At 41.1% G+C, this 20,922-nt stretch overlaps 2 protein-coding genes and 1 long non-coding RNA gene across 3 annotated transcripts in view; 2 read left to right on the top strand and 1 right to left on the bottom strand.

Annotated features, from left to right (window-relative positions):
- The window catches only part of agbl4 (AGBL carboxypeptidase 4), a 298,733-nt gene that overhangs the window by 252,066 nt on the left and 25,745 nt on the right, over positions 1–20,922 (top strand). The gene's annotated exons all lie outside the window — the stretch shown is intronic.
- LOC125728073 (uncharacterized) lies at positions 500–5,654 on the bottom strand. The gene is made up of 3 exons (XR_007388914.1): positions 5,585–5,654; positions 3,888–3,966; positions 500–3,221 (listed from the first exon to the last, which is right to left on the bottom strand). It is a non-coding gene; the product is annotated as an uncharacterized LOC125728073 (long non-coding RNA).
- bend5 (BEN domain containing 5) lies at positions 5,290–19,808 on the top strand. Its single transcript, XM_049005139.1, has 6 exons — positions 5,290–6,058; positions 8,727–8,857; positions 11,603–12,002; positions 13,281–13,435; positions 14,173–14,386; positions 18,740–19,808. The coding sequence occupies exons 1-6, from the start codon at positions 5,869–5,871 to the stop codon at positions 18,934–18,936; spliced, it is 1,287 nt and encodes a 428-aa protein (XP_048861096.1). The 5' UTR covers positions 5,290–5,868; the 3' UTR covers positions 18,937–19,808.

The raw sequence follows: 20,922 nt of genomic DNA, 5'->3' as shown, positions 1-20,922 counted from the left end.
TGCATGAATGAATTGTATATGAGTGTGCCCAGCTATGGCTTGGCGCTCCATCCTGCCATTGTTCTCTGCCTTGTGTCCATAGGCTCTGGGCCCCTCGTGACCCTGAGCAGGACAAGCACTTAAAGAAATTGGATGGGTGTTGAAATCACTCCTAGTAGATATGCGAGATATTCATGTTGAACTTCTTTTTTGCTTTATAAATATCCCAATATTTATTACAACAAAAACACATTGTGATACATGAACATTTTCCAATACCATGCGCCCTGGTATATTATACAAAATATGTTATTTCTTGTCATGCAATCCTGATCTTGTTTTATCTGTTCTTCTGACCACATTGTAATTTATGAGTTTGCAACTTTTTTCAAGATAACAGTTGTATTGTGTGTCAGTGGCAGGCTATCTGCATAACAAAGCAACAATTAAAGCATTTCAAGTCCCACTCCAAAGTACTGAAGTACCAAAAAAGTACCCAAGTTGGTTTGGCACTTTAAGCACTGGAACTTTTGGTACAGGAACTCGATCGGAAGTCAGTGTTAAAGGAAAAGTACCAAAAGTAACGTACCAAAAATATAATACCTGCTGCAGTGGAAAAGCACCCTGACAAGACAAAACATTTTGAATACCTGGTATATTTCATTTTTATATTCATTAAAAATAAGGTGGCACAAAGGCTTCAGTTCTCCAAGTTTACAGGTTCAAATTCCATCTCTGCTATTTCTGTGTGGAATTTCTATGTTCTCCCCATGTTGTGACCGTTTCCTCACGTAGTCCAAACATGCATTTAGGCTATTTAACTTATATCTCTAAGTTGCGCATAGTGTACGCACATGTGTGTCTTGTAATGGACTGCCATCCTGTCCAGAGTGTGTACCAAAGACCTGCTCTGTGCTGCCCAGGACTCTGACCAGGATAAGTGGTTGTAAGATGGATGGAATAGTTAAAAACACAATTACTGAATCTTTAATCTTTCCTGTACTTTGCGCTGCATAACACCAAGTCTCAGTGAGTGATGGCATCTATGTTTGAAAGCTGGACATTCAAGTTGGACATGATCTGCTATGTCTATTGGATAATTAATTCTGTAGTCAATTGACCCCTAATGTGCAAGTTACCCAAGCCATGGGCACTATTGCCCTATACCATCACGGATGCTGGCTTTTGAACTATCTGCTGATAATAAGCTGGATGGTCCCTCTCCTCTTTAGCCTAGAGGATGCTTTGATTTCCAAAAAGAATCTGGACATTTTTATTCATCAGACCACAGGAAAGTTTTCTATTTTGCCTCAGTCCATGTTAAATGAGCTCAGGCCCAGAGAAGTCAGTGGCATTTCTGGATCATGTGTAGATATGGTTTCTTCTTTGCATGGTACAGTTTCATTCTGCATTAGTGGATGCAGCAACAAACTGTGTTCACAGACAGTGGTTTTCAGCCCATGCAGTGATTTCCACTACAGATTTCTTTCTGTTTTTAATACATGCCCAAAGATCACGCCTATCCAATACTGCTTTTCATCCTTGTCCCTTGCATAGAGATTTCTCCAGATTCTATTAACCTTTTAAAGATGGTGAAATTCCCAAATTCTTTGCAATACTCACTGCACAGATTCTCTGCCTCTCTGGGGTTTTTTTATACCCAGTCATCTTACTGACCTGTTGCCGATTACCCTAATTAATTCTGAGATATTCCATAAATTGTTTTGTTTTGACATTACACAACTTTTACAGTCTTTTGTTATCCTTGTCCCAACATTTTTTTAAATGTGTTAATGGCATCAAATTCAAATCGAGCATATATTTCTCATAAAACAACAAAATTTCTGTTTCAACATTTGGTTTTGTTTTTATTTCATTTTTCAATTAAATGTAGGTTTATATGATTTATAAGTCATTGCATTCTGTTTTTATTTACATGTTACATGGCATCTCAACTTTTTTGGAAATGGGGTTGTACATGTTGTGTCTGCTGTTCTGACAGATTCAATGGATGCTTTAAAAGTCATATGACTGCTCAGACAGATAGTTTAATATTTGTAAGAAGTGACCACATCAGTAATAATGAACAGCAATATTCACATTGTGGGCAAACTGTTGCATGGTGAACATCACTTCCTCCTGGTTAAAAATCACAGAATTGGATTAGTTTGCACTCTGACCTCAAACGGTCTCATTACAAATGGCACAGAGGAGCCCACAAAAGAGCATTGTCAGCGATTACCAAAGATGTTTGTCAGCAGTATGAGAACGAAGGACTGCTGTTGTGTCTATCACTATATGAAAAGTGTCAATATGTGTCAAGAAATTATCCCTAGAATGTATGAAATATAGTTTGAAAACTATGATGGTTTATGTGGGTCAATCTAGAACAGGCAAACAGGCCAAAAGGTTTTAAGGGGTTAAAATTCTATATTTATTGCTGTATATTAAAAAAAAAGAGACTGGCAACTTATGAAGAGCAATAAAATAGTTGTTTGTCAACACATAAAAAGTCAACACGTTTTTATTATAAACCTGCTGTATATTATAAACCATAAGCACTAAGGGTTGCTGCGTTCAAAAGATGCATCCCCAAGCCCAAAGGAACGTTGTCACGGTTACAGTGACAGAGACAGTCGGTCCCCAAAGCCGATCTGAATCAAAAATAATGAAAATTCAGAGCAGAGGAGAAGTGTCCGGCGTTCTGCCTCACTTACTTTTCAATTACGATAGGCCAAGCAGAACAACATCGTTAGCGCCATGTATCGACTGCGCCGCTCTCCGTTAAAGTACAAGCAAAGAATTCCATCCCATTGTGTGACAACCTGAGTATTTTACAATAACAAAGGGTTCCTTTTGTGTCAGATAGCTTTTGTCGGCTACTGAGAAACAAGCATTAGAAGAAAGGCTACACTGATGACACACACACACTCGCACACAGCCACAATCAGACCAGATAATCATTTTCAAGAAGTGTTCTATCAAATAATGGCTCCTTTCTCTATTCCCCCAGTTTCATTTTGGGGGCCTTTGGACTCAATGGGACCCACTGAAGCAGAACAAAAGTAATAGGTGAACGTATTGATTACTGTAATGATCAGTCAGTTGAAACAGCTTTTCTGATAAATGAAGGCACCATGAGAGAAATCGGGGAGAGGGTGGGATCCTTGTGTGAAGTCTTGGCGATGGGTCACTGGGTGCTACTGTGCTGAAAAAAGCCCTCCCTGGTGTCTTTCTGGTGCCTGTGTGTGTGGGGGGGGTGCTTATTGTTTATAGAGCTCATGAAAGACATGACCTGTACCAAAAAGCACACTTTTCCAAAAAAAAAAAAAAAAAAACTCCAATCACATTTATCATTTATTTTCAAGGGCTCAAACAACATAACTCTGAGAAATTGCACTATAAGACCTGCACAGTGAAGGGCTACAGAGGACGGGGTGGTGTCCGGCTTTTCTCCTGTCTCTCTTAGTTTCTATACACTACTCTATCTAATTAGAATATGAATGCAAAGCAGTCTTATCTTCCTAAAATAATTGCCTCAAGTCACAGTAAGTCTGTCCTAACTTCCACATAAGCTGAAAAAACATATAATGACAATGGATTCCTTTACTTCATTCACTTAAGAAGTGTGATTTAATGATCCTTCAAGCATTACTATGAAATTCAGAGGCTTATTCTTTTTTTGGGTATCATGGGAGCTTAGTCTGTTGTATTATTGTATCTTTCTTCTAAGTTTGGAGGTTTTCTTCCACAGCCAAAACACATGTAGTGAGTAGGGGTGCAACAGTACACAAAAATAACGGTTCAGTACGTACCTTGGTTTTCAAGTCACGGTTCATTATGTTTTCTGTACAGGTCGAGTCCCTAAGCGTGCACTTACATTGGACCGATTTGCACACCTCACTCACCTCTGATGAATGCAGGGCATTTAATAGCCATATTTACTAGCCATGTGGGCCTTTTCAATAGTGTGGCAAGTACAGGTATCTGCAATGACATTGATGAAGCTTCCATTAAATTTCATTGTGGCATATTTGTAAATAATGTTACACCTGTGCCTATACTATTTCATGTCAGTTTGGCTGCCATTAAAAATGCCCATTAGTAATATGAAACCATGTGATGCTACCTTTATGTGAAGATATCTCAGCAACACCTTAAAAACCAAAGACCAAATTTTCTGGAGATGTTTATGACCTTATGATCTAGCTTTAGTAAAAAATGAAATATAGTTTTTTTTTGTTATTTGTTATTTTAATTGGTTATTACATAGTAATTATCCATAAGGGGATGGCATATTATTCATTCAATATATAGAGCTATAGAGCTGGACAATAGCTTTAAAACAATATAAAGACCACTTCTGTGCAGCTTACATTAAGGTATATATAGCCAGTCAAAGTCATAGCCCCCCTTTTAAAAGTTAAAACTTTGTTTGCTTAAATCTCCCGCAATATTAACCCCAGACATGCCCAATTTCAGTTTCATGAGTTACTCATGCGACCAAATCAGCGTGCCAAGTTTCATTAAAAGATCTGTGATGATGAGGTCCAACAGTGTGACGATTTGACATGGAATGACCCTTCATTCATTCAGTACATATACGTAACGAGAATTTTCGGTAGGAATAGCTACTGTTACACTCCTAATAGCAATATCAAACTGGTGTCTCTGAATTACCCATAATGTATCATTATGCTCTGTGACGGACTGGCAGGACACAGCACAGGTCTGACACACATTTAGCAATTAAGAGACATGAATCCACATAAACCTCATGTCTTTAGATGTGAGAGGAAACCTACAAATACAAGGAGAACAAGCAAAATCCATACACAGCAGGAATCAAACCCATGACCACAGATGTGAAACCACAACTTTATCCATTGTCCTGCTGAGTGGCAAACTGCAAGTGATGTTCCACCACAAACAAATGAAAAATGTCAGTGAAATTTTATATTAAAATTAGGGCTGGGCGATATCATGTCGATATTATATCGCGCATGCACAATGATCACCAATGCATAACATTTGGCCGGCCGCCAGCTTTTCGGTACTATACGGACGTTTATTTACGCCCACAATTTGTTAAACAAATTACTAGTACTCCTAAAATATTAATAAGGTATTTTATGACGACCAAAAGTTATTAATCTGTATACTACATTATACTAACCATTACAGTATGCTAGCCTGCTACTTTAATGGAATGTTGGTTGTCTATGTGCTAGTGATTACCTTCCAGCAGAAACTGTGAGGGGAAAAAAAACAGAAAACTCCCGCTGAATCCAACCTGTTAAGATGCACTGGTTTCAGTGGGATGTCTACTGAGGATGCAACTACCACAATAAAAGTAATTCCTATAAAAACACAGCTTTATTAAAAACAGCAAGCAGAATTGTAGCATGTCTCTCCGATGGAAAGATTATGAAGTGCATTCATGTGATCAGCAAGATTCATCTGCGGTAACCGAAAATGGGAGAAGTATGGAGTAACTAATAACTGGTTAGGCAAGGTGAACTTGTTCAGCACATTTGCTAATAACGTTGTGATTGTTAGTAAACCTTACTACTAAACAATGGTCATTTCGTGTCTGAATACTCACGATGTGTCCGACAAATATGACCAGGTTAACTGGTTGATCTTGGCACTGACGATCAGCATTTCTATTGTCGATTACTCTAGTCTTTCACGGAGTTAGCAGGGTTGGGGGGGTTTAGGGTGTAGAAGCTGCGCACCTCATCTGGAGCGATGTAGACAAGGCCAGAGTAGCCGAGCGCAGAGGCCTTTTCCCCCCCATTCCCCTTTTGTGTGTGTGTTTACATTTTTTATTTTTAAACGGAGGGGGAAAAGTATTAAGCGCGTCCGAAGCGCGGGGCCGAGGTGGGAATGATGTACGCCTTCGTGAGGTTTCTGGAAGACGACCTGTGCTACGCCCTGCCGGTCTCCAGCGTGAAGGACTTCAGACCCGTGCACAAAGCGGATTTCGACAACCAGAAGGTGTATGTGGTGCACAGATCCGAGGCCAGCGGCACAGGAACAGGCGGGCCCGGCAAGGCGCAGATCCTCGCCCTGGCAGGTGAGCCCGCCGCCTCGTTAGCCTACAGACAGCAGCCCACCGTCGGTTTTTGTGAAAGCGGATAACATGGTGCACTTAGGCTGGGCACGGCAAGGCTAGCTTGTCAAGCTAATGTCCGACCGGGCAGCAGCCTTGACTCGAACCCTCACTGATTAATTTTGGTTCGGTTTCACTCTCTGTCTTCCCCGGCCTTTCATTTTCACCATCCTGCCGGGGTTAGCCCGTAAGCTAGCCGGTTAGCAGGTAGGTGGGTACCTCGCTAACTAGCCGGCTAACTTCGACACGCCAAGTGTGTTCATGGGCCCGGCGATGCACTATATCTATAAATGCCGCTATATTTTATTAAAACGACAGCAGGTTTTATTAAAATGATGGTGGTGTGTGTGTAAGACGTTGTGAAGTTTTAATGCGCCGTATTAAACAAGCGTGACAGCGCAGTGTTGTGTGTGCAAATGTGTCTAAAGCTTCATTAGACGTCCGCAATGCACCTTCCCGAGCATCAAGATGTACCGAATTGTCTACTTGAAAATTGATTGTTAATCTTAACACTTAACATTTAACGTGCCTTTCTAATACCGTGTCACTGTGCGTTAAAATTCCGGTGCCCGGAAAGGGGCTTTTCCCCTGGTACCCTTTAAAATATACCCATTAAGGTAACCAGGTTAAAATTAAATTTAATATAAATAGCTGGGACTTTAACCTGAAGCACTAGGTTAGTTGGCTGGAAGGAGGACCCCCCCCCCCCACCTGTAATGACTGACAGCAGCCGGGAAACACTGGTTTTATGTTTGGTTCTGCCAGAAACAAACAGCAAAGTGCAGGGCCCCAGTGATTCACCTCTTAAAACACAGGAAATAACTCTCTCGGTCCATAACACGTGTAATGTTTCATTAGTGTCGTAATACAAACGTTAATATCTATCAGATTGATATTTTGTTGTCAGCCCGAATAAACTTTACCAGAGTATAGTTGGGAAATTGATGGAAACTAATATTTGCAAATATCTTAATATATTCTGCTACATTTTAGCCACATGTGAAATATATATGCAGGGTTATTTTTTATAGGAATTATTAAATAGCGGCTGCTTTATTGGAATGTTTCTTAATTATGCGTTCTGTAGGCAAACTTTTATGTATCTTTATTGCCAGAGCAGCACAGTAATCTGCTCTTGTAAAGCTGAGATTTGCTCTTGTGAACACTGCTCTGTTCAGTGTATCAGGATATATTACACTAAAATAAACATTTTAAAAAGAACATAATATGCGTTGATAACTTCAATAATTATTTTTGTTAAATAGCTAATAACTGATGTTTCATCAGATCTATTATTTTCATCTTACCATGATCAGATGTTTAAATTGGAATAAATAACTTGGATGCATAGAACAAACTTTTGTAGCAATTAAGTTGCTGCATTTCAGTTGTTCAGTTGACTGTTAAGCCAGTTGTAAAAGGTAGATTAAATCTGCCAATATAAATGTTGTTCAACTCTATTTCAGATTAAAAAAAGGAACATTTGTCAGACAAGACTTGTTTTTTGAAACAAATTTGTATAGAACTAGTATTTAGAATGTAGTACAGTAGTAAAACATCAGTTGAATCATTTTATTGCTAATTGTCATAACATTTGTCAGTTATCACTGACTGTTATACTGTTACAGTGTTACACTTCTATCAACTCATAATAGGTAGTATATTGCATCAGAAAATTCCGAACCAGTTGGTGTTTAGCTTAATAGTTTGTTACATAATGTAAAGCAAGCAGTTTGCTTTACATTTGTTTACAAACTCTGAGAGATCAGTGTCTTAACATCAGACTTGCTGAAGCTGGGTTTGAACAGTACAATATTTCAGTTATTCCCTCAAAAGAACTGGATTAGTACCACTTTTAATTTGGATAAGACTTTAAGGTACAGTGCTCTTTTCACTATAGAAACCATGGAGAAATGGTGAATTTCTAATTAGCAAAGTCTCCTTAGCAACTTAAACACAATTCAAAGAAGAAAATAAACCAATGCATCAGTCACAAAAAAACAAAATATTCTAAAAGTCTTTCATGCAGTTTATCTAAATTCCTACGGAAGTTTAATGACATCTATTGCTGAGAACATCTAGGAGTGAATTTATTCTTCCCGTTTGTCTGCTGTCGTGTCATTCAAAATATCCATAGTTTTGGGGAGCATCCATCCATCCATCCGTCCATGCCATGCAAAAAGCTTTAAAAAGAAAATTAATCACTTGCCTAAACAAGCAGGAAATCCTGGAATACCTTGAGAGGACCTGTACAAATCTGTGGGAAACATATAGGCATTTCATTCACAAGGATAGGGCCAGATTTAAACCCACAAGACTGGGCCAACCTCCAAGACTGGCTAACAGTCCCCAAACCTGTGCCCGTAGGACCCCAGTCTTTATATTTTATGTCAATAAGCTATTTTCATCCTCGGTTCTATAAAATGTTGCCCTAGGTCATCTCATTTAATAGATACAAAATTCGCAAAAGTGTCTTTTTTGTTATTCCCAAGGCAGGAACGGGTGGTTTCTGTATTTGATTTGATTCTATCACACAATCAAAAATGTATTCTTTCTGACATGTTTATGTCAAAGTACCATAGGTGCCTGTATACTCCTCTATGTGCCTAACATTCAGTCCTGTGCTTTGCAGAAAATATAGAGGAGTTTGAACACAGTATTATGCAGAAGAAGATGAAAATTCCCAAGCTGTCCAATAGAGACATGGCTAACGCAGTGGAGAACCACTTTGGGGAGGATCAGCTTCCGCTCCGACATAAAAAGGTACATTTCATTGTTGTTAACTGCTAGCAAACTCTGGTTGGTTGTAGGATCAAAAGGTATCATTGTTTTTGGATATTTATTTGGCAGATAAAAAGAACTGCATTAGCTCTTAACTTTTTCTTTAAAGCAGAGATTACTTGTTCATTATACTGTGTACCTACTTTAATGTTTGTAAATGCTCAATCAAGGCTGCTTGTGCTGTAAATATGCTGGGCTTAGAAATTGTTAGTCGCTTTACTTTTTCGTTTAAAGTTACTTATTGGTCGGACTTGAACATTTTTTTGCTGGAGTTCTTGGTGTCTTTTTGTAGAAACATAGTGGTGTTATGAAGAGGAGAAGGTGATCTTTATTTTGTACTTGGTTTCAGTTAGCAGACCTTCTGCCAGAAGGGTTAAGGCTTCCCTCAGCTTATATGTTTTAAACCTGGTCTGAGATCGAAGTGCCTGGTGCTGTCCAAGGTCAGCAGCTGTTCTCCTGACACTGAGAAAAATGCTGGTGCAGAGGCCTCCCCGGCAAGCGGTTCACACCTCTGCAAGGCTGCTGCCTCTGCTGATATGGTCTTGAATCCATCATGAATCGATGGGGCCTTTGCCTAATGGAAAGCTGGAAGTTTCCATTTAAAGCTGTTTCATAAAGAAGTGATACTTTTGACATTTAGAATGACATTTCGTGGAGGGGGAAAAAATAACCAACGAACCATAACCCAGGTTACACTTATGTTACTCTACAGAGCTATATCGCGTCGTCGCTCAGTGTGGAAGTTATTTTGTAATTGCGTTTTGGAATTAAACTTAATCGTATGTTTTTAAGGTATCTTAAGCTTTCATGATGCAGATGTTGTGACACTGGTCTCTAGAAGTCATTTTAATTGGTTGATTGTTACAAGCACCTCCACACTCCCCCTCTGAGCCTTTATTTTTAGTTCAGGGTTCACAGATTGTGGTGGGAGGCCTGTGTGTTTCCTGCTTTAAGCTGGGCCATTAGCAGAAGCAGCGGCCAGGTACATTGAGCATTTTATGACATTTCAGCAAGTATTACATATTTAACTGTGTAGCCCCATTGAATAGTATAAGCAAATTTTAATTCTTAATTAAAAGAACATTTTATGTCTGAAGCATTTATGTATGAAAGATGGGTTTCTTCAAAGTATGCATTTCCAGATAAAATATTAAAGCACATCTGTTTCTCTCCATTGAAGCAAATAACAGATATTAATACAACTCTGAAGTGTAGCTAAATTTTGTGTAAATTGGTTCAGATATGTTTAATAGTCACAGTTAAATACTTCAAACTCAATGGTGGTCATTACAAACTAGCTGATTTCCATCTTTCATATTTATTTTTCCTTCAGAACCTACAAACAGCTGACTTTAAGTAGGCCTATAGCCCAGTGATCAGGATTGCATTGTCCCGGTGTTATGCAGTCATATGTGTCATTGTCCTCCAGTTTGCCTTGAAAATTAGTTTGGTTGCATGCAGGCTGTTTGATAACGCTGAGTTAAAGTGCTTTTTATTGTCTTTAATTGGTGCTTTGTGGGTTTGCTATGCTGTTTGTCACCCTGAATAGCATTTTCCTTATGAGTGAGATAAGGTATTGCTTTGAAATGCAAATGCGTAGTGAAAACGTGTGTGCCAATTTCTTACTTCATTCAGTCTTGTACCAGTTTTTCCACTGCCTTGTTAGTAGTCGGTCTGATAGGTGTACATTTAAAAAATAAATTAAAAAATCACAGGCCACGGGGAAGAAAGACAACCAGCATGGAAGGGACCGTTTTTACGGTGGCTGCTGTGCCCAGGTGCTGCAGCGCTATTTAACTGCGTTTACTTCTGCTCAAGCTGCACCAGCCTGGGACAGGAGCATGATCTCAGAAGAGGAAAATGAACAATAAGCTAACAAAATCCTCATTATCCACAAACCATGTGTCTGTCTCAGTGGGTTAGGAGTCTCAAGGTCAACAGATTGAATCCCAGCGTAATGGTGTCACTTTCGGGCCCTTAACCCCCAAAATGCCCCAGGGGCAGCAGAAAAATGGCCGACCCTGCACTGATCCTACTACCTGTACAATGACAAAGGCATTAGGGCATGACATTAGTCACTGGTGATGTATTATGAAAAGCACAAAGCTCAGTCCCGAGCCTCTGTCTGGCTGTAGAGATGTTAGCATGAGTATGTCTGTCGCAGGCCTCCAGGAGATTACGTATTGTCTGATGTTTTTAAAATTGCATCCTCATTAAAGCTTTTTTCTCGCCCTTCCCTTTTTATAGCCTTCATTTTAATGTGACTTGCAGCAGCAGACTCGAATGATGATAGTCATAAATAAATACAATAACAATATTGGATAATGGCTCAATAGCCAGCTACATTACATATATTTTTGTAAGCACAGGTAAGGTATTATAATTTTCAGGGCATCCTAAAGAGCAGTTGGTTCTGAGATGAATATGGGGCATTGTCATTTGGGATGTGGGCTTTTTCTTCTTGCTTGATTGGGTAGCTGGGTTCAATAAAATTCAATAGACTGAAATGTTTGAAAATGTTGAAAGACGTCCTGATGTACTGCTTGATAGAGTCTGTGACACGGCATTTCAGCTGATGCTCAGGACACCACAGGAACACAAGTGTACTCATGGGCTCGCCCAGTTGGCCATTAAGCACCTGCTTGTCCCCAGAATATCAGATTAGTGTGCAGGTGAAAGGTCCGGAGAGCGGCTGTTGTTACATTTGCAATTGTTTCCTGGGCCTAGGTGCCGGACCATGGGCGAGCCAGTGCAAACTCATCCAAGAGCTTGGCGGCCGTGGTGGCCCGATTAGAGCGCAACGCTGTGAGCTTGTGCGTGGAGGGCGACGAGGACCTGGAGGAGGACAGGCTGGCAGCAGAGGAGGAGGAGGAGGAGGAAGAGGAGGGAGACTTGAGTACCGAGGAGGCAGTGGTCCCTCGGGTGCTTTACGAGGAACTGGTCCACAGCTACCGGCAGAGGGAGGAGGAGATGCGGCACCTGCAGCAGGAGCTGGAGCGCACCCGGAGGCAGCTGGTACAGCAGGCCAAGAAGCTGAAGGAGTACGGGAGCCTGCTGACGGAGGTGAAGGAGCTGCGTGACTTCAACAGGAGGCTGCAGGACGTCCTGCTCATGAGGCTTGGCAGCGGTAAGCAGCCAGGCCGAGTGGCATGGCGGTGCGGTCGGGCTTCGTGATAAACGCGTCAGTCTTCAGGAGCCTCATACAAGGGCATGTGTCACGAACGGTGAATGTCTGTGAATGTGCAGCTGAGAGCAGAAGGCTGCAGATCAGCCAGTCCGAGTGATGGGGGGACGGCGGCGTGTGGCGCTTTCCCGTCATAAAGCTCGCAGGCCACGTGGGAGATTAGCACGTCCGGCCACTGAGGCAGCTTGCGGGGCTAAAATAGTCCAGGGTCTCGCGCATGGGAAGTCGCTCTGTGGCCAGAGCCGTGCTGCTAAATGAAGCCATCAGCTGGTATTGGCAGCGGGTGTAGGACCAGCAGATGTGTTCAATGCCCCATCAGCCTATGAGATTTTAATGTGGCAGTAGATTGGGCCTCTATAGGCTGCTTGGATGTCTTATGGAGAGGGCCACACTTACAATCCTCAGCCGTTAATTACTGGTGAAACCGCTGAAAGTTTGATTCCGTTGCTTGAGTGGAGCAAAAATAAACTCCTGCATTGCTCCCTGCCCCGGGAACTCTCGGGCACTTCTGCTGGGCAGCAAACGGAGCCAGGAAACAGGAGGCCGGGTACTTCTTTGTTTCCTATGTGTCTTTCTGGTAAGTTGAGTAAGTACTGGGACACAATAAAAGCATCTCTGCCATTAAACTGCTCTAATGAGGTGTTGGCTGGTACCAGAAGGTTAGAAACTTTCAAACTGCAGTGTCACTGCAGGTTTATAATATGAAGCAACATGCAGGAGTTGGCAAAAAAAAAGTGCTTCAGGTACGAGAAACCCATCTTAACTGGATACATGCGCCTGAGAGTTGGCAGGCAGGATGTGCTGAAAGTTAACCGGTTTTGGATGCGCCTGGTAAGGCTGTGAATAACCTGTTATTGAAAATGAGAAGTTTACTCCAGTTCATACCACTTGTTTTCGAGGCCTGAATGGGTGTATGAGCCCTAAAAGCTTTACGGGGTATAAATATGTCCTCTAAACCTGCAGCTTTGGGAAAGATAATCCTCTGACATGTTGCTGCCTTTTCAATTGATATTCAAAATAGCAGGAGGATTTTCCTTTTTCAGCCATGAATAAGAATTTGCTTGGGAATTTTAAGCAGCGTTTATGGGAAGCAGCACTTTACCGCCGGCCAGTCACCCCACAGGGCCGCGGCTCTACACCGGCACACCCTGATCCACAGCCCGGCTCTCGGCCGGCTGGGGACCCCGTCATAAACATGCCTTGTTTCCCTTTTTTGGGCAGAGCCCATGCATGACAGTGGGACCCAGACAATCAAGGCTGAAGTGATGGAACCCATTGCTGAGCCCCCAGAGGTCTGCAGAGAAGAGGCCAACACCAGTTCCGGCCACTCCCATTCGCCCTCCCCCAGAACGGTGTACACATTCAATGACGGAAAGGTGAATGTCCCAGTTTGTAAATGGCCGGCCTGCACACTCTGCCAGCAGGAATTAGCTCTGCTGACATGCTCTTCCTGAAAGCTCTGACGGTGCTTTTCCTCTGTTTTCCATCTTGGTTGTTTTTAGCCCCTCCTTTGGCCTTGGAGCCATGTTTCGTTTCTAGACGGTAAATAATGCGGAGAGCTCTGCTCTAAGATCTCCTTCCGTATTAAAAGAGCATCTCCTTTTGTAACAGGTCTGCTATATTTTGCTCATGATTATAAGAGAAAAGGATTTTGTGTAATCGTGGGAAAGTAAGACAAACTGAGACATGCATGTTGCAGAGCGGACGTATTATACCACAGCAGTGAGTGGCAGACGGGCTGGGAGGGGAGGCAACCAAGGAATGAACGCAGGCTGCCAAGAAGCAGGATGGCTGGCCTGTGTCCTTAAGCACAATAGATAGAAATGGAAGCAGGAAGGGGGCCAAAGGGCTTCTCACAGAGCTCGGAGATGAGAGGCACACATGCTAGCTGCTGTTAGCATTTACCTCTGACACACTGTTTATCTTCTGGTGAGTTTAGCTCTCGAGCCACATGCTAATGAAGTGATGCCCCCGTTCCTTTTACCCGCATAGGCCTTCCCAGCCCTTTGGCAATCTTAAGTTCATACTGTGACAGGATCGCACTTGAGAATACCTGCCTCATTACTTCAGGCATGTTTATTCCATTTGACAGTCTTTGGGGCTGTTTCCTTAGGTACACCTGGGTGGAGGCATTTGGGTGGAGGAAGAGAAATGGCACCAGCTTCAGAGAACACAGGGTGATTCCAAGTTCACCAAAAATCTGGCTGTCATGATTTGGGGCACAGAGACCCTGAAGAACAGGAGTGTCACGGGTGTGGCTACCAAAAAGAAGAAGGACGCTCTGCCAAAGCCCCCACTCTCCCCAAGCAAGCTTAAAATCGTCAGAGGTAAATGGCATCCTTTCACTGGGGGGCCTATAATAAAATCATTCAGTAAAGCCACTTGTTTGCTCTTTTGTTTTGTTTATTCATAAAATATATTCCAGAGAAATGACCACTATATAAGGCTTGATTGGTCCCTTATGCTGCATTGGTAATGGTCAACCTCTTAGTGACTGGAATTTGTATGTTTTTTCGGAAGTCAACCCCGAATTCTACAAGCCAAGGTTACAGCTCCCCCCGCATATCAATACATAAATCAACAATGCTAGACTGGTTTTATTTTTGTTGGTATTATGGAACAGGTAAGGTACCCTTTTCTGTAGTTGTCTTCAGATGCCTCTGTCCCAAAGTGTCGGCGCATTGACAATGTGAAGTGTTACGGAACAGTTAATACTGGAGCGCAAATACAGACGCTTCTCTGCTTACGAATGAGTTACTTTCCAAACGGCCATTTGTAACTTGAAATGTTAGTAAGTCATTATTCAACATTATTTTCCAGGTGTGCGCATGTACAATGAACTAGGATGCTGGGAGTACGCACGCTACGCTGCTGTGCGGCAGGAGTATTGACTAGAAGTCATACTAGGCGGAATTGGCATGCAGAAAAAAAAAACAGAACAGGACACAGGAGCCTAAGGAACACAATTTGGACTTGCAGTCCTCTTCGTTCGTATGTCTGAAAGTTCGTAAGTTGAAAGTTTGAAAGTGGAGGAGCGTCTGTATAGGTTACCCAGGACAAAGCAGATGTAGCTTTATCTAACTTTTGAGAATATCCCATCTTTCCATTAACAAGTGAATAGCACACATTTACCTTGGGGAAAAAAATCCTCAAAAAAGAGGAATCGAACAGAATTTTGTTTTAATATGGATAATGATTAAAAAGAAATCAGTTTCACGATTTTACCGTATGTCTTTCAGTGGGATTATTCAGATCTGTTCTTCCACAGTTATGTTTTTTCCAGCCACCACTCCCCACAATTAAAAATGTGCTAAAAGCTACAGGCACCATGTTGTACATTCATCTCCCAGATGCTGGTCCAGGCTGACAAGGGGAGGCTGGACCCTAGCTGAGGGGTGCTAAAAGTATTTTGGTTACCTATAAAATGCGTATTATTGGTTCTCTGACTTCATCAAGTCAGAGGTCAGCTTTTAACATTTAGGAAATCGAAAAGACTTGTTATATATTCTTTTATTTAGTCATGGTCTTGAGATTATTACCTTAATTTAGTAGTCTGGATCAGTAAGCATGAGGTAATGTACTGTACAGTAAAACCTTGGATTGTGCGCATAATTCGTTTCAGAAACGTGCTTGTAATCCAAAGCACTTGTATGTCATAGAAATAATGGAAACTCAGATGATTCGTTCCACAACCCAAAAATATTCATATAAAAATAATTAATACGAAATATAAAGTAAAAATACATAAAACAAATTAACCTGCACTTTACCTTTAAAAAGAATCGTGGATGGTGTAAGGGGGGCGAGAGAGGAGAAGAGTAGGGTTATTTTGTAGGACGACTATCACTATAAGGAAATCACTACTATCTGCTGGCTCACTGGAATCTTTTTGTTTTTGTGCGACTTTAACAAGGAATCTATCCAATGACAGCCGCTTTTGCCTCCTTTTCGATTTCGCAGAATTTGGACATTGCGTTGTTCTGCAATGCTACGCCCTTATTCGGGTGGTGGTTTTCTACTAAATTTTGACTATACGAGTGAGGCACGCCGACTGAGACCGAGCATAGAAAACGATTACCCACAATCCCGCAGCGAGAGGGAGAGAAGAAGCATCGGTTCAGTTGTGATTATGTGACGCTCGGCAGACAAAGCGTATACGTAATACACGTATTGCAAGACCTCGATCGTTTATCACACTCGCAAACGCAGTTACTCATAATCTGAGGTTTTACTGTATGTGTTTTTTTTTTTAACTCTTCAGATAAGCAGTTGATCATGGAATTCATGAATACACTCCCTGTATCGTTCTAGCTAATAAGCCTTATGCATCCAGTTACCATGGTTTTATTGTACTACTGTACAATAAGTGTGTGTTTAAGGAAGAGGGAAGGTAAGAGCTTAGTAAGTCAGTGCCGTGTTGCTTTTTCAGGATTTTATTCTTTATAATGAAATGTAGTTAGCGCAATTTGGAAAGGTTTAATAAGAACCACATGGGCACCGCATAGAATGTATTACCAAAAATATATGGACACCAGCTTCTCCAACATCTGAAAACCAAAGGTGTTAACATGAATTTTTCCATTTCTTGCTACCGCAACCTCTGCTCTTCTGAATAGGCTTTCTATTAGATGTTGGAAGATTGTTGGGAGGATTTGCTGCCATTTAGGTTGGGTATTGATGCTGGTTGACCAAGACTTACCACCATAAAACTAAACTTGCTCCTAGATAGTTTCCACCTCACAAGCTGGGCAGAAATTTGGCAGACATGTTGTATGGCATCCTGTGATGGTTCCGAGTTGAAAGTTACTCTTCACCTCTTCTAGTTTCTTATCATGTTGCGCATGTAGGGAGTACTTTTAGTGTTTTCCTCCTTTTAATTGGAAATTTACCTTTATTAATCACAATTAGCATTTATATTGCCAGCCGTAGCAAACACTTTAGTGGTATATTGTTTTTGTGACTGTTGGCGCTGAAGTTGCATATGGTTGAAATTCTGCTAGACCATCTGTATAAAGCTTTTCACCTTCAGTTTACAAGCTAGTTCTTCACGTCTTAATTTTGGTAGGCTGATAAATTTGTTGTCATTAATTAAAATGGATTTGCCCCTTCCAAAATGGTTATGGTCATGGTTATAAAAGAGGTAGACCATTGGTGAATTTATGGTTCTGTTTGTTTTGCACAAATTCCTCCAAGCACCCATATAACCCAGAATAATGCTGGACAGTCCTGCTGGTGAATCACAGCAGTTATGTGGTGGTTGAATATGATTTTCCAATTGTGTTGTTAATAACTGATTTAATGTACAGACCTTTCAGTGTATTAGTCAGTTTAATCCCAAAACCTTGTCATGCGCACATTTTAAATGCCTTTTCTGCTTTGACAGCAAAGGATATTTTGGAATTCTCTCCACCACATATTAGTAATTATTATACTTCAAATTGGTCCCTTTTTTGAAATCTTACAAAACATAAGCCAGAATGTATATTAGTTTAATAAATGAAATTGCCAAAAAATCATGAATGTTAATACAGAACACTGAGTTGCTCTATGTTTCATAAGCCATAGAATACAATGTATAAACACAGTATGTTTAATGTATGTCAGTGTTTACAGCTATGACTTTTTATTTAGTTTTGAAATGAAATTCGAAAGTTCTTTTGTTTTTGTTTTGTTGGTACATTTTACCTTATGGTGGAAAAAAAATTCTCCCTGATAATATAGCAGTTAGTGCTCATCAGAATGATATAAAAATATCACTTTGCGCATTTTACGTTGTTCCCTCAGGCTGTGTAGAGAACAAACATCTTTAATATGTAAATATATAGATTTGCATTAATAGTGTTGCATTAGGATATTTACTGGTGTTTACATTGTCACTGATGACACAGCATTGAAATGTAAAAAAAAATGCAGATTTCAGGAAGTTGGTGAAATTTGAATTTCTAGGAGCTTTATAAGTTAAAATACACTTGGGTTTTTTGTGGTTTTATTGGCTGACATGGTTCTGTGCTCAAATCTCTTACATAACAGTATGTAAGGATTGTCTCTGTGTTTATTGAAGGTGATTCACATAGCTTATAATCTACCTTGCAGGCAGCACAGAAGCTCAGTATGTAGAACTATTACCTCACACCTTTAGGGGTATTGGTTTGAATCCCAATTCTGCTCCCTGTGTGTGGAGTTTGCATGTTCTCCCAAAGTCATGCATTTAAGTTAATTGGTGTCTCCACCCTGAGAGTATGATTGCATGTGAATGTATGTACTCTGCAATGGACTGACCATCTTATCCAGCCTTGTGTGGTCTGTGCTGCCTGGGACTGGCTTCAGGCTTCCCTGAAACCCTGACCAGGATGAGCTATTAGAAGATAAATTGGTGCATAATCTCCCTTTAACAGATGCTATAGTTAATTGTGCTGAATAATATCTGTGTGCTTTATTTTTAATGGTGAGGTATTATAGTAAGTGATCATGATGATGAAGGAAAACATTTTTTCTCCAATACCTGAATTTTAAGGTCAGTTGACTTTTGATTGTAATCAAACACATTTTAATGTTACATATGCATATTTTTTTTCTGAAGATTTGTCGTAGAATTAAACGGAAATGGAATTTCTGTTCTTTATGGCAATTTGTTTTCCTGAATGAATCTGATTTTCAAACTTGATTTCTTCTCTTTCCAGAATGCCTGTACGACAGAGTATCACAGGAAACCGCGGACAGTGCGGAGATCACGCAGAGATTGTCCAAAGTGAACAAATACATTTGTGAAAAGATAATGGATATCAACAAATCCATCAAGAACGAGGAGAAGCGCGAGTCCAAACTGCTCATTAGACAAACAGTCAAGATGGAAAATTTCAACTATGATGGCATGTAGTGATTAAGGGTTGTCACCATAGCTCATCCTCCTCTTCTCAGACTGCCAAACAGGAAGTGGGTGGACTGGATCATCACCCCTGCCATTTGAGATTCTCACCGGAGCCCCAATGAGGCCTTTGCATCCCAAGCAAACCGGTGCCTGTTAGACAGCTTTACTACTCAGTTAACGTATTCGGGGGTTAAATGTGTTGTTGAGAGTTGCGGGACTGAGGTTGGGGGCGTGTTTTTCAGGCCAGAGGAGAGGTGCGTTTGAATGGGGCCAGAGGGAGGACGTGGTGGTCTTCTACAAGCCGTTCTGTGTCAGAACGTGACGTTTTTGTGCTGTATAGCTACAGAGCAGGTGCACCTTCAGAATATGTTTTCTGATTTTAGGAAGACTTTCTAAAAGCATTAATTTGGGCAAATGCGGCATTCGGAGTTTCGTAGGTTGCCACCTTTCACGTGCGATCTGCGTCTCAGTCGTCTGTACTTTTCACAGGCCTGTCAAGGGACATACTTTTTATTTTTTTTTTTGAACAGGGTTGTAACTCTGCATGTCTTAATCAATAGAGGCCACGCCTCTGTTTTTAGATGCCCTAAATGCCCTAGAGGTTGTCATTGTTTGAGAATCCTTATTTGTGTTCGGAAGGGGAACTCCCAGGTCTCCCTGTCCTACCCCCTGATAGGCTAGGACACGTGGCCCCGCTTGCACATGTCTGTTTACTGTTTGTGTTGTTTCTCTGTAATCTTCCGACCAACCATTAGCACTTGCTCTTGTATTATATTGCAGATCACCCTCTTCTTAGACCCCTTAATGCTCCTGTTAGCTTTTGAGTTTGTTTGTGGGTTCTGGTTAACGATTATCAAGCCTTTTTTTTTTTTTTTTTTTTTAGTTAGTCATGAGCAGGAACATTCATGCATATGCATATCATTTTTTTGAACTGTGAATTTTACTACTTGAGGAGACAAAAAAAAAAACCTTGGAGTTTACTGTTAGATCTGACTGTGAAAATAGCTTTCTGTTGCTCACTGGAGCCGTCGTGCTGATTAGCAGTTTAATTTTAGTGCGATGCAGGTGAAAGCTTGGCCTTATTCATTTGGCAATCATGGGGGGTGAGGGGGGGTTGTTCTCTGTCTTTAAACTAAACTGTGATTGTAAAGTAAGCTGATATTGCTTGAACTGCACTTTGGCGTGTGAGCGTCCACTGTTGGCGTGCTCCGTGCTGAAATGGACGTAAAGCTGTCGACGGTCGTCGGTCTTAGATGCTGTGCTCCCCCCTGCGGGGCTGGGGGGGAGGGTGGAGGGCAGAAAACCCACCCTCCCTGCTGTAACCCGCCTCCGTGGGGTGCCCCATCCGGAATGAAATAAGGTATAGTGACAACTTCCAACAAACATGCCATCAGAACTTATTACGCTTCTATTTTTTTCGTTTGTTCTTTCATCTTCTGAGAGGTTTGTCCGGCTGTCTGCGGCAGTAACCTAAATGCTGCAGAATGGTTTCTCAACTGTGACCATGTTTTAACTGTGATTGGCCTGCAGCTCTGCCTTTCCAGCAGGTGTTTTTTCCCGTTTGTCTGTCTAGGGGTTTTCTTTCCTTTTGTTATGTTTTGGTTTATATTTATGGAAAACTTCCCAGCCCCCAAGATGTTTTACCCTTTGTAAATTGATTTTATTTTCCCTTCTCACGAAATATGGAAATCCTAGAGATTAGTCTAGGTTGCACCTTACCTTGCTGAGTATAATTGGTAATGTTGTAATTTCTCTTTTACCAGACTGGTTAGTTTCTCGTTCATTTTAACTGTTGGCTTTAAGCTTGATGTTCTATTTTTTATAAACACAAATATAGATTGTATGTATATATGTGGAGATGAGAACAATTGCCCTTCTTTCATGTGATTTGCTTTTAGTTGAAAGTGAGCTGATAAAGGAGAATTTAAATGGATGCTTAGTGCTAGGTCAGCAGCCTTGGGCCGGCTCGCGTCGGGTGATGGTAACAGACACTCC

The sequence above is a fragment of the Brienomyrus brachyistius genome, unplaced genomic scaffold (genome assembly GCF_023856365.1).
Source record: "Brienomyrus brachyistius isolate T26 unplaced genomic scaffold, BBRACH_0.4 scaffold152, whole genome shotgun sequence".
NCBI lineage: Eukaryota > Metazoa > Chordata > Actinopteri > Osteoglossiformes > Mormyridae > Brienomyrus > Brienomyrus brachyistius.
Note: the sequence above shows the minus strand (reverse complement) of the source record. Positions and strands in the feature narration are given on the sequence as shown.

Excerpts from the sequence above, each read along its gene's own strand:
- bend5 (XM_049005139.1), top strand. The coding sequence starts at position 5,869 with ATGATGTACGCCTTCGTGAGGTTTCTGGAAGACGACCTGTGCTACGCC. Across the intron at positions 12,003-13,280 it reads GCTCATGAGGCTTGGCAGCG|AGCCCATGCATGACAGTGGG; the intron begins GTAAGCAGCCAG and ends TTTTTTGGGCAG. Across the intron at positions 14,387-18,739 it reads CAAGCTTAAAATCGTCAGAG|AATGCCTGTACGACAGAGTA; the intron begins GTAAATGGCATC and ends TTCTCTTTCCAG.